The 13,990-nt window shown below is 46.4% G+C and overlaps 1 protein-coding gene across 2 annotated transcripts in view; it reads left to right on the top strand.

Annotated features, from left to right (window-relative positions):
• The first annotated feature begins 3,624 nt into the window (after nucleotides 1-3,624).
• tgfbi (transforming growth factor, beta-induced) overlaps nucleotides 3,625-13,990 on the top strand; it is a 20,604-nt gene continuing 10,238 nt past the window's right edge. For both annotated transcript variants that reach the window (XM_030368140.1, XM_030368139.1), the window contains exons 1-9: nucleotides 3,625-3,843; nucleotides 3,989-4,087; nucleotides 10,109-10,173; nucleotides 10,625-10,782; nucleotides 11,374-11,538; nucleotides 12,138-12,284; nucleotides 12,846-12,987; nucleotides 13,332-13,544; nucleotides 13,820-13,957. In XM_030368140.1, the coding sequence (XP_030224000.1) occupies nucleotides 3,725-3,843; nucleotides 3,989-4,087; nucleotides 10,109-10,173; nucleotides 10,625-10,782; nucleotides 11,374-11,538; nucleotides 12,138-12,284; nucleotides 12,846-12,987; nucleotides 13,332-13,544; nucleotides 13,820-13,957 (1,246 nt within the window). In that variant the 5' untranslated portion in view covers nucleotides 3,625-3,724. The remainder of the gene's footprint in view (nucleotides 3,844-3,988; nucleotides 4,088-10,108; nucleotides 10,174-10,624; nucleotides 10,783-11,373; nucleotides 11,539-12,137; nucleotides 12,285-12,845; nucleotides 12,988-13,331; nucleotides 13,545-13,819; nucleotides 13,958-13,990) is intronic.

Here is a 13,990-nt window from a genome sequence, read left to right as displayed (position 1 = left end):
CATTTTTCCCTGGATATTCATTTTTGCATTTGTCTTGTGGCAACGTTAAGTTCTCCGTGCCGATAAAGCCCTCCGAATTGAGCTGAGAAAGAGCTTGTGGCCAGGCTATGGGAAGGCCTAATGTCCATGAGGCCAAACCTTCCACACACTGATCCCCTATTACCTCACTTCATGCTTCCTGATAGGGTCAACTTTTCGGCAAAGCACTTCCGTCTTTTTTCGGTTTCCCCCAATTTGGGTTCAAGTGTTAATAGTGTTCGTCCATCCTCCCTCACTCACTCCCTCCCTCCATCCCTCCCTCCTCCTGCCTTCCAGGTACGGTCAACTTATTTTCTCATTCTGTTCTCTAAACTACCAGCTGCCTTTCTGGTTCCGTGCCCACTGTGGAATCAAAAGGACGCCCCATACTTTGAAGGTCTTTACCAAAATATTTATTAGAGTGTGTCTATAAACCCACTCTCTTCTCTGGGGAAGAGTGAGGCGAAGGGGGAGGGCAGGGGGTGAGCAACATCTTTCACCAAAGGCTGGCTAAACTTTTCTGTGTGGTTTCTGCGAGTATGATGGCATTATGTGTGACTAACACAAACCATGGATTATGGTTTGGTGCTGAATAAACTTAATTCATGAGCGGGAAAGGGGAATTAGGCCAGATGTCCCGATGGTTAGATGTAAAATAGTATGGATGAATTCGGATGGAGTGTGGATCGAGCAGCAGATATCCAGCCTGTATCTTCTCTGTACAATAGAGACTGTTTACATTTGGCCCATGGGATGTGACCACTACATCGCAAGTCCATTGGCTGCTTGCCAATAGGAACAGCCCAAACCTCCACTGTATTCTAGCAGTGTAGGTCTACTAGACAGACGTTTGGCTCAAGAGCACCATGTGTTGAGTGTGTTATATTGATCGCTCTTGCGGGGAAATAGTGGTGAGATGCAACCAAATGCAACCAAACCTTTTGGTGGGCGGGACTCTATTGGATTCAACCAGTAACGTGTCCTTCCGCCCACATATTGAAAGCCCATATATGGGCCTTCAAACTGGGTTTAATCTCACAGTCAATGTATACTATTCTGAATCAGATCTTGGTGAGTCTTTTAAGATTAGTAATAGAGAATGGGACAAGTTCACAGGATAGATGTTTGGATTTTTTCGTCATTTTCAGTGTGTGGTTTGTGGCTGAGACAAGATGGAGATGTCTGGGAAAAAGAAAGGTCTGGGATCTGGTGAAGTCATTGGACCCCACGAGGGGCATTTAAAAACACTCAATTTCAATTGTCAATTTCAACAAGCATGACCTTGAGGTCAGAGACAGACTTTTGTCTTAGAAACGCTCACATTTCTTTCTCCGGCCTCCTATTGTGTCTTGGCTATTCAGGTTAAATAGAGGCAATCGTACATTTTGTACTTTATTCATTTTTATTACTCTTATGTCCCTCACACTAGGCTTTTGCTGAGCATCTGTCCCAACACATTATAGGATAAAAGACAACTGTGTGTGTGTGTGTGTGTGCGTGTGTTGAAGTCACCCAATCACACGAGATATATCTTGAAAGACATTGACCTTTTGCACCCTGTGAGAAGCACGATAAGAACTGCCACTCCGAAAGCATCCGATTCCGAGGATATTAGTTCAGTTTCAAGTCGAATCCCTCGGACAGGCTGTAAATCTTCCCTGAGCTGTGTAGCTACAATCCCTGAGGTGCGGTGTGTTGCTGAGTGGGCTAACAGATTGAGACGGGTCAGGTTTTTTTTCTTCTTCCACGTACTTCCTAGCAGGCTTCGCGGGGACCCGCGATGCCTGCTAGGAAGTACGTGGAAGAAGAAAAAAAACCTGAGGACGTCCATAAGGATATTCCATCATAAAGGTTTTAATAGATGTTTCCATTCAGGTTAAAACTGTATGTGTAGGAGTTCGGCCCTTTGTTGTAACATTAGTAATCTCTCCCTCTTTTTCCCCTTTTCTCTCCATCCCTCTCTCTCTCCCTCTCTTTCTCTCCATCCCTGTTTCCTCTACCCTCCTCCAGTTCATGATACTCCAGATTCAGTGTATGTTTGGCTGTATTCCCTCTCTGGACTACCAGATTGTAAATGGTTGTGTGACTGTCTGCGTGGGTGACACACTGGCGATAAAATACAAAACGATTTTTGTATTCTTCTTGTTCTCAACCCACTGGCTGAGTGGGTTGAGCCGTGAGGCCAGAGTATAGGTCATCCACAATTTTGTGTTTGAATGATTTTCAATTATCTGTATAAAAGTCAACACAGAAGGTCTCAAAGAGGTTGTCCAAATAAATGTCCGGTTTAGCTTGATACAGTCCAGTAGGCCTCAACCGATGTTTTTGCTTTTGGCCAATTGTAACTGTGGCTGACAGGGAACACCAAACTTTATTTCTGTTGGCTACTGATTATTTCATTTAACCTGACAATGTGATAAGGTCAACTATTGACAATTAAAAGTTGACCAGTAAAAAAAGTTATTTGTTGACTGCTGGAATCTGACCAGCCACACAGATGCTCTGCTCAAGAGCCATTCTGCTTTGGAAAACTAAACAAAAAGTAATTGAATTTACTTTCCCCAAGTGTTTTCCAGGCACTTCCACAGACTTCAATCTGACAACCTTTGTACCAAAGAAGACTCTTTGTCCTCCGTGTGGTTGGGATCCAGTTCCTAGACGGATACGTTTTCCTTGAACTGGTGGCCCAGCTACAACAAGGGAAGACATTTTTTTTCCGTTGAAAACTTCTGATGACACCTGTTGAACTATAAGCCTGCAGCACAAACACGGCAACTGTTGTAGGCGTACGAGAGAGAGAACGGAGTCAATGTGCAGAGACGATTATAAAGTACTGGGTATTTTTCTCGTCGTTGTCGAAGATATTTCCCACTCCCTCTCTTCTTCTCTGTGAATAGGGGACTGTGTTGAACGTTTTAAATATCACTTGCCGGTTTAACAGACGAGCAGAATATTTCCTGAGCTGCGGCTGTGCTGGTTAAAGGGTAGGCCTACTAACTCAACCACAATCCTTTAAATTATAGTTTTATACACTTACTAATAATCTGCGATCCAGCCTTCATACTAGTTATAACAGAACTTCTGAAGGGAGAAAGCACAGAACCAGGGACGGAAACCAACAACCGAAATGGGGTGGAGTTACGCCTGTTTCCTATTTCAACCGAAGTAATTGTATTTGCTCGTCTAGATAAAAAAATCAGAATTGAATTTATAAAGTGTGCTTCTGCAGTGGCCATTCTACACGGTATTGATTTTAAACCCTGAATGACGCAGTTTTTTGTTGTTTTTTACCATTTACTACTGCTGGCTGAGTTTGTGTTCACCGATTACGTTACTCTAAATTCGATAGATATTAAACTGAAGTAGGACTATGATTCGTGAAAACGATTTTGATAACTATAGGTGACCATTGATGCTCTCAGTTCATTAACCTCTGTTCTTAATAACATGCCATGCTCTGTTTCATAGAGGTCAACAATATGAATGGAATGTAAATATATCCTTGGCGGTGATTGTTGTTTTATTTGTGATAGGCCTACATAGAGACGTTTTTTGTGTATGTTTCATGTCTTTCCCATCCTGAAGTAATGCACGAGGCTCCTCCCCCCACCAGAGACACCCGTGCTATAAATCCAGCTGTTGTGCGCTGGTGGAGCTGTCTGGATTGTAGAGGGTGGAGGAGAAGGGGTCCGTTTTAGTCGCCGAAATGAAGCATCTTACTTTGTTAGCTTTGGCCCTTACCTTGATTGCGACGATATGCCTCGGTGCCAAATCTCCCTACCAGGCAGTTTTAACGCATAGCAGAATAAGAGGCAGACCACATGGGTAAGTCCCCCCAAGAAAACAAAAAAACCCGTGCGTAAAAGTTTTGCGTCAAGTGAACCCCCCTTCAAGTAAAGAATAATTAATGATTTTCTGCGTGTAGTTTCCCTAATGTCTAATCTTGTATTCCATGTTGTTGTTTGTTTAGACCCAATGTTTGCGCCATGCACAATATCCAGGGGACAGATAAGAAGTACTTCACCAACTGTAAGCAGTGGTACCAACGCAAGATCTGCGGCAAGCCGGCGTGAGTGCAATTTACTACAGATGTATTTCTCATTAAGTAGTATGTGACTCAATTCTGGTTACTTAAAAGTTACTTGTTACTTATATTCGAAAGGTATGATTGATTTAATATTGAAAATGTTTATAAATAACACATATATTTGATACGGCTCTATTTTTGTATAATATGGGCCTTGGTTTATGATCTTATCTCAAATCAAATCTGACTAATCTGGTGTAATTAGTCGCCGACCGCCCGGCAACTCATGGCTGTATTCTGAATGTTTGTTTCTCTCTGCGGTTCCAACGGAAGGAATTTTACCGAGGAATGTCCAAGCTCCCCGGAGGTTATTCCTTGTTCACTTTTGCCAACTTTCCTCTGCCAGAAAGCCCATCTGAATGACGTTACTAATCACTAATTTGTCAATTGGAAGAGCATTCCGTCATGTCACTGTGGCATGGGGCACCGCATTCATCCATAGGCCCATCGCCAGCGAATTGCGTCATATATTTGTGATAACCAATTACACTGACCAACAAAAAAATTATGTTGTGTATTTTAATATTTCTCCTTAATTTATTATACTGGCAGTGAAAGAACACTTTACATCTAAAAATGTATAAACTTGAAGTGTTAATTAAGGCTTATGTTTTCCATGTCACTCTGTGATTTATAGTGCTGGTTATAAAACAGACTTCTCAACTCGCACACACGCCCACATGCACAAACCCGCTCACACACACTGACATGCACGCGCAAACACACGCTCACACAGGCTCTCACACACAACCACACATAAGCACACACACCGCACACACATTTTAATGAGGCTGCATCTGAGTTTGGTAGACAACAGATGCCCAGCTGTGCCACAGGACACAATGAAACAGATTTGACCCTATGCGTGTGTTTGTCTGTGTGTGTATGTATGTGTGTGCTTGTCAGCGTGAGCGTTGGTTTTGCTTTGCCCCAGAGTGTTTACAGACCTGCATCCTGAATAAATACAACAAGTTAAACATTCGCAAAAGCAACAGAGATGAGATAGAGATGGAGAGAGAAATACAGAGTACTATGGATGGGGAGAGGCAGTGAGCGAAAGTGAGGCCGAGAGAGAGAAATTGCGATATGGAGAGAGAGCGACTGAGTAGAAAGATAGGAATATGAAGGAACTGAGAGGGCGGTAGAGGTGGCGAGAGGGAGACGGGTCTCCCGTGGTTCTAACTCTGATCTTATGAATGTGATAATGACTGTGAACACGCGGGTATTCGAGAGTGGCAGCCATTATTCCTTTATTACTCTCTTGGAAACTCTGCTTAAGTGTCGCTATGCTGCGCATAAAATCCAGTGATGCTCCATTAACTTTTAATAAAATCTGTGAACAAAAGAAGGGGGGGCATTTTCCTTATTCAGTTTACCCTGACAAAAAAAACAGAGGTAGGAAAATCGTTCTCAACGGTTAGTCTGTTAGTTAGCGATCAGGGTGGTTGAAGGGAAGCTGTCATAGCATCTTTGCTAACACTGTTACAATAAAGCTGGTTCTGACAGCGTCCAGGGCCGTAAACTGGGTCGTAACTCAGTTTCTTTCCAGTGTTTTTGGCTGGCTAAGACCACATCTGTAAGAGGTTGTGTTATGAAAAAGGACAGTCAGCATAAATGATTCCCCACCATTACTGTAATATAATGTATCTGTTCCTCTTTACTCATGCTGTTCCCTTTATCAATCTTCCTTAAAATCGTCCTTCCGTCATTTGTTCTATTTTTTTTTGTTCTGTTTGTTTCTATTCAGTTAATTCTTCCCTCCGCCTCTTTTCATTTATTTTCATTAATTTCTCTTTCCAGCTCGTTTTCTTCTCCTCCCCAATCGACTCTCCACTTCCCTCCCCCCTCTCACCCCCTCTCCTTCTGTATCTCCTCTCCAGAGAACTTTATCCTTTACTCTCCCCCAGCCCTCCTCTTCTCCCTGCTCTGTTTTAATTAATTTATACAGTTCACTTTATTTAACTAATCTCTCACCTGTAAAAGTCACCTGTACAAGCTTCTGTCTTGTCTCGTGTGTGTGTGTGTGTGTGTGTATGTGTATGTGTATATGTGTGTGTGTGTGTGTGTGTGTGTGTGTGTGTGTGTGTGTTTGTGTCTAAGAGAGAGCAAGATAGACGGAGTGTGCCTTGTCGGTGTGTAGCTGTTTAGATTGGCGTTGGCATTAACCCTGAAGCCTGTGTGTGCGTGTGCAGATGTTACTTGTTAGGTCGGCACGGGGCTGTGCTTCGGTGGAAAGGGACCCCCCCCCCCCCCCCGCCCCGCCAGCCAGCCAGTCCCGGCGGAGGAGAGACTGACGTCTGATTAATCTGCACATTCATCGAGTCCTATAGAAACCATTTAAGTGTGTGTGTGTGTGTGTGTGTGTGTGTATGTGTGCGCGTGTGTATGTGTATGTGTGCGCGTGTGTGTGTGTGTATGTGTGCGCGTGTGTGTGTGTGTGTGCGCGTGTGTGTGTGTGTGTGTGTGTGTGTGTGTGTGTGTGTGTGTGTGTGTGTGTGTGTGTGTGTGTGTGTGTGTGAGTTTGTGTGTGTGTGTGTGTGTGTGTGTGTGTGCGTGCGTGCGTGCGTGCGTGCATGCGTGAGTGTGAGTGTGTGTGTGTGTGTGTGTGTGTGTGAGTGTGAGTGTGTGTGCATGCAAGCGGGTCTGCATACGTGTGTATAAACGACAGTACTCCAGTGTTTGCCTCTTATCTCCAGTATGGAGGGATCTGGTGAAGTGTAAACCTCACTTTGATGGCAGGGACTGTGATTCATTCATTTCATATCAACAGGAAATGGGGAAACCAAGAGGAAGTGGGCGGGTTTAGCCGCAGGCGTCTCAGGACTGGATGGCCGCTTGTAAAGGACAAGGTTAGGAAAGTAGCCGAGCTTTGAACGGGTGCCCTGAACGCACACTCACGCACACACATCAATCGCAGAAGGAGTGAGACACCCCCCCCAACACACACACACACACACACACACACACACACACACACACACACACTGGATTCACGTTTCCACAGAGTCCTCGAGAGCATCATTGAAAAATAATAACACAGAAAGACCTGGGTAAACACAAAGAACCCGCGCGTTCTGTCCGAGGTTATTTAATGACTCCTACAGACGGCCTGGCACCACTGGGGGAGGGGGGGGGGAGGGGGAGGGGAGGGGGGGGGGGGGGGGAGGGGGAGGGGTGGGGGGGGCGGGGACAGACAAGGTTAGCGGTGTGTGGGGAAGCTCTGGTCTGAACAATCCTGGTCTTTGTGTGTCTGGGCCGGGCGGTGCTCTGAGTTGAGGGGGGGGGGGGGGTCCCAGTAGAGCGGTGCTGGGGGGGGGGTGGTTAGGGAGGGGGGCAGGGGGTTAAAGGTCAAACCGATAGTTGTATCGTTGCTATGGAACGGTTGGCACTGACAGAAACCCCCTTCTCTCTGCTGTCTCCCCCCGCCCCCTCAGACGTAAACAAACACAAGCATGGCAAGAAATGCACTCGCATGAAGTGCTCCGTCTAAGACAACGGATACGACCCAATCCCCTTTGTGTTATTGCTTGGCATCTCGAGGGTCTGACGACTGTTTGCTTTCACCGGGAATTCATCGTAAATCGTACCATAGTTCGGGAAATATCTGCTGGATATTTAGATACTAGATATCATAATTTACCGAAGCGACACTCTTGAGAATTTGAGAATCCTTCTCTATCGTTGGGCTCAGCGTCGCCTGCCGTTCCTCAAGGGCCCGTTCTCCTCACCAGTATCCCTGAGTCTAGCTAGAGCCTCCACCTCCACAGGGTCTAGGACCTGGACGTGAGCTCCTCCGTCTGGGGGCCTCAGCGCTGACTCGTACCAGGGGCCGCCCAGCAGAGCCTCGGCCCCCCGGGGCCCTCGGCCTGTTGACTCTGTCTGAGGTCCGGGGCTTCCCCTTGTGTTTGTGCGGAGGCCTTGTGTCAGGTTCCCCCATCTGGTTCCTCCATCAGCCTGGCTCCCTGTCCCTGGACGCCACTTTACTGCACCCCCCTCCCTCACACACACACACACACACACACACACACACACACACACACACACACACACACACACACACACACACACACACACACACACACACACACACACACACACACACACACACACAGCTTTTCATCTCCCTCTCGGTTTAGCTTTTTCTTTGGTCTCCCCATTCTCTCTCCCCCCCCCCCCCCCCCCCCCCCTATTCCAACCGCTCTCATACTCTTCTCTCTTCCTCTAACCTTCGTTTCTACGTCCCCCCCTCCCTCCCCCCTCCACCTCTCCCTTTACCTCACCCAGTTTCCCATCTCTTTTCTTCATCATTATTAATCCCCATCTCTCCCTCCTACCCCTTCTGACATCCTCTCTTCCTCTACCTCCCCCATCCCTTCCGACCCCCCTTTCTCTCGACATCTTCAAAACATTCCTACCCCCTCACAGGAGCTGATTGCTGACATCTTTGCAGTGTGTGTGTGTGTGTGTGTGTGTGTGTGTCTTGACATGTGGGCTGTTTACAGTATTTTTCCATCCTGTGATCTTGGCATGTAGCGTATGGATGCCGTGCTCAAGGGGAACCCAGCAGTGCATGCTTTTTTGCACGTGTGTGTGTGTGTGTGTGTGTGTGTGTGTGTGTGTGTGTGTGTGTGTGTGTGTGTGTGTGCGTGCGTGCGTGTGTGTCTGTGTCAGTGTGTGTGTGATGCTTTGAGCAGATATATGGCCTCATGAGAGCAAGATGTTCACATGTGGGGGGGGTCCTAGTGTCTTTAATCGTTATCAGTTACACTCTTTTATCTTCAGCTAGTTGTTTACTATGGTTTCTTAAGCATTAATATTTTAAACTCATAATAGTTTCCCATTGCTGCAATGAGATAATATAAGGTAGTTTAAGTAAGGTCATCTAGATTCATCAAACAGTAGTGTTTATAGATGAAGTCTAGTTAAAGTCATTAAATCTTAGAATATATAATAACTGTTATGGTATTGCTTTCCGATATGATATGAAATTCTGATAAAGTAATTCGCAAAATTCACTACAGCGCGTCCTTATTAAATGAAGATCTATGTTTCTAAAGTAACAAATCCAAAATAGATTCCAAATATTGGAAAACGTCACTCCTGAAAGGTTGTTCCAGATCGTCTCAGATAATTCCATTTCAAAAGAAATTATTATCTTAGCCAATGCCTCTCCAGTATATAAACCAGCAGACACAGACTAATAACAGCCAGACTGCGTTTCTGTCTCTTAAACATTACAAAGGACCGTATAGGAATGAGTGGAGGCAGGAGGGTCCCTTCGGCTCCAGCAGCCATGAGCCAGACACCCAGGGGTAGAAAGCTGGTCTCCCCGGCCCAGCTGGTGTTGTGGTCTGGAGCTCCTGGGTCTGCTCACCGCAAGTCTCCCCAGGAGACCCCCACGCCACTGGGTTACCTTCTGCAGAGTCCTCCGCCTTCCTGGAGGAAATTAGTATTTATGAGTCACCCCAGAGAGAGAGAGAGAGAGAGAGAGAGAGAGAGAGAGAGAGAGAGAGAGAGAGAGAGAGAGAGAGAGAGAGAGAGAGAGAGAGAGAGAGAGAGAGAGAGAGAGAGAGAGAGAGAGAGAGAGAGAGAGAGAGAGAGAGAGAGAGAGAGAGAGAGAGAGAGAGAGAGAGAGAGAGAGAGAGAGAGAGAGAGATAGATTGTGTGTCCCCCATTGGCAGATTTGGATTGTATTGGATCGAATCAGATATTGCAATATTCAAGTGCATTGGATTTCCAGCGGTGTACAAGATGCTGAATAATTTGTTAGTGCACAGCTGGGTTCTGTTAGTCAGAGCATTTTACAGAAACCCTTACGGCAAGGGCCAGTATGCGGCAAAATGGCCATCCTCCGGAATCTAACCCGCGTCGTTCGGTATGATCGATGCCACCTTTCCATGTATGTGATGAAGGGGATGGATAGATGTGTTCATGAGATTGTAAAATTTCTACGCTGAGGTTGGTGTGGTGTGTGTTGACCTTTTGTTCACATTCTGTTCGCAGGGTGATCAGCTACGAGTGTTGCCCTGGTTACGAGAAGATGCCCGGAGAAAAGGGTTGCCCTGCTGGTGAGAGAGTGTATTACAGGGCTGCTTTATATTAGATTATATTTTAGGAGATTATATCATATCACACTACACTATAATCAAACTATATGACATTATCTGATATAAGATTACATTATATAAAATTTGATCAGATTACATTATATTAGGTCCCATTTGATCAGATGAGATCAAATGAGATAGATGAGGATAAAATCGGATCATATTATGTTAGATTAGGTTGAATCTCATCAGATTATGTTATATCATGTAAATTCACATTAGATTACACTAGGTTGGATTACATTAGGTAACAACAATAAAATAGGAATAGAAACAGATTAAATGAGACCAATCCGGTTTTATTCGATCAGATTAGATCAGAATAGGATATTCTTCATTAGATGACATTCTACACGATCAGATTACGTTGGATTATATGAGATAACGGTTTGATCCCCCTCCCTCGACCCAGCACTCCCCCTGGTGGACATATACAACACCCTGGGCGTGGCCGGAGCGTCCACCACCCAGATGTACACCGACAGGGCCAACCTGAAGGAGGAGATCGACGGCCCGGGCAGCGTCACCTTCTTCGCCCCCAGCAACACGGCCTGGTCCGCCCTGCCCCATGTAAGTATCACCCCCCCCTCTCAAATGTGTGTGTGTGTGCGTGTGTGTGTGTGTGTGTGTGTGTGTGTGTGTGTTTGTGAAAGCCTGTTTGTTAGTACACGTCAGTGTTGCCACAGTTACCTTGAAAAAGTTATCTGATTACTGATTACTAGTTCCTCCTTAAAATCGTAATTTAGTTACTTTACTGATTACTTGATTTTAAAAGCAACTAAGTTAGATTACAAGTTACTTTATTAGTTACATTTAGCTGCGACAACACCCCCTGCCGCCTCAAAATAAAAAATTACAACCGGTTTTTTACCAATACTAACTTTTTGCCCCCCTCGGCAACAATTGTTCTTCCACCCCCCCCCCTCGGCAACAATTGTTCTTCCCTTAACACCTTAAAGGTGTACCGTCACGTTCAGCCATTTTCTAATGCAAGAGAGATTAGGCTACGGCCTCAAGCTTGTTTCGCCGCAAATGGAAATGGAGTTGTTGTTCTAAATGATTGCACAACGCAAATGAAGCGCACTTCCCCTATTTAAGAAAATGGAGAAAGGCATCCCCTTTAACCCCCTCCGTGTTCTGCGTTTGCGTCTCCCCCTTCAGGAGATCCTGGATGCTCTGGTGAGCAACGTGAACATCGAGCTGCTCAACGCCCTCCACTACCACATGGTCGACCGCAGGCTGACCAGTGAGGACCTCAAGCACGGCTCCTCCTTCACCTCCATGTACCAGGACTTTGACGTGCACATCCACCACTACCCCAACGGGGTGAGGAGATCCACGGGGAGGGGGAGGCGAGGGGGGGGGGGGGGTCATTTCAATTGGAATATGCTCAGGCTCATTGAAACCCGTGGTAGCCAGTAACTGTAGAGTTCAACTGATTTAAAATAAATAGAAGTATGAATAAATAAAGTATTTGATTATCAAATAAATCGATATCCAGTCTGACAAAATTAGTGGATAGACATTAAGCAAGCCTGACAGATACATTTAGATGTTTTTATCCAAAGCGACTTACATCAAGCAGTTAGGGTTAAGTGTTGTGCATAAGCTCACCTCGACACTCATTTAGGAGGTATCGGGGATCGAACTAGCAACCTTCCGGTTACAAGTAAACCCGCTCTACCATCTGAGCTTAGCCAACTGCCCAGAGGCGGGTCGCTAGACAGATGGATAGATAAATAAATAAATAAATATATACTCAGAAAGACAGATAGATACATCGGAAGAGGGATACAGAGATATACAAATTAATAGATAGATAGGTAGATAGATAGATTGAGCGATAGCTAGGTAGGTAGACCAATCGATAGATATACAGGCAAACAAATCGATGGACAGACTGACCCGATAGTTCTTTCCTGCAGATCGTGACGGTGAACTGCGCGCGGCTGATCAAGACCGACCAGCACGCCACCAACGGGATAGTGCACGTGGTGGACCGCGTCATCACAGCCATCTCCAACAACGTCCACAGCTTCATCGATACCGACGATGACCTGGAGACCCTGCGCGTGAGTGTTGCCCAACCGACGAACGCAGACCCATCGATCCCTCAATCAACAGTCGACGAGTCAAGCAGCCATTTATTGCTCTGTTTTATCAATCGTTCAGGAAAGGCTGGCATATAAGCTATTGATATTTGAGGGTTGGACAACAGATCTAAATAAGCTTTGTGTCTATAATCTGGCTCAACTATATATATGTGCATTGGCCCTAAATAAACGTAAAATAGGAACTGACTCAGGATTTACAGCCACTGTCAAACTTCACTCAGACATTTTTATTAGTTGCAGATGTTGGGTTAAAACAATGTGTGTGTGTGTGTGTGTGTGTGTGTGTGTGTGTGTGTGTGTGTGTGTGTGTGTGTGTGTGTGTGTGTGTGTGTGTGTGTGAGGTTGTGGGTTGTAAGCATTTTCTGACCTAAGAATGACATTGGACAAAAAAAGCGTAAGCTTACTGTGGTCTCAGTGCTATGTATGTGCGTGTGTCTGTGTCTGTGTCTGTGTCTGTGTGTGTGTGTGTGTGTGTGTGTGTGTGTGTGTGTGTGTGTGCGCTTGTCTGTTCATGTGTAGACGGCCTTGGCAGCTGCAGGGATGACCACCATGCTGGAGAGTGAGGGGCAGTACACGTTGTTCGCCCCGACCAACGAAGCCTTCGAGAAGATCCCCCCAGACACCCTGAACCGCATCCTGGGAGACCCCGTGGCTCTGAGAGGTGACTAGCGCCGTGACGGCGGCGGAGGCCTGATTCTCATCACTGCACAGTGTGGCGCTGCTTCCTCCGGCGATAGTTTGGTTTTCCGATTGAAGCCAGTGCACACAAAACCACGCGTACACACGCGTACACATATTGGACAGTGCACGTACACAAAGCAAGCACACATTCAGTTTTGACTGATCACGCATGAATACAACAAATGCACACACACACTGGCACATACATCCAGTAAATAGAGACTGATTATTTACACCAAGAGGTACGCCCGGATAAGCTAAGACTGATTAAATAACGACACAGACACACTCACCTTTGCACACTCCCCCCCCCCTCCCCCCCAGACCTGCTCAACTACCACATCCTCAAGCACATGCAGTGCGCCGAGTCCATCGTCACGGGCATGCCCATGGAGACCATGCAGGGCACGGTGCTGGAGGTGGGCTGCGACGGAGATCACATGACCCTCAACGGCAAAGCCATCATCACCAAGACCGACCAGCTGGGGACCAACGGCGTCATCCACTACATCAACGAGCTGCTCATCCCCGACTCAGGTATGAGCGCCCTGCGTATCCAAAGGGACGTACCGTAGTGTTTAAGGCCGGAGCGGGAGGGTCTAGGAAAGGAAGCCTAGAGGTTTGGCTGCAGGCCTCGGGGATCGAACCGAGTACCTTTCCGCTGGGAAAGTTACTGCTGAAGTAGAAGTAGTAAGTAGTTGGAAGTACAAGCTTGTTGTAATAGTAGATAGTAGTAGTAGTAGTAGTATTAGTAGTAGCAGCAGTAGCAGTGGGTGTCGTCTTTAACGGGTTTGTGTCGTCCTTCCCTTTAGCTAAGACCCTGTTGGAGCTGATGGAGGGCTCCACAGTGACCAAGGCCCAGCAAATGTTTGTGGACACTGGCCTAGGACCCCTTCTGTCTGGGAGCGAGGCCCTGACCCTGCTGGCCCCCCAGGACGATGCCTTCAAAGGTCCGGCCCCCCTCCTCTCTCTCTCTCTCTCCA

The sequence above is a fragment of the Gadus morhua genome, chromosome 10, assembly GCF_902167405.1.
Source record: "Gadus morhua chromosome 10, gadMor3.0, whole genome shotgun sequence".
NCBI lineage: Eukaryota > Metazoa > Chordata > Actinopteri > Gadiformes > Gadidae > Gadus > Gadus morhua.
The sequence above is the reverse complement of the archived record's forward strand: the minus strand, read 5'-3'. Positions and strand labels throughout refer to the sequence as shown.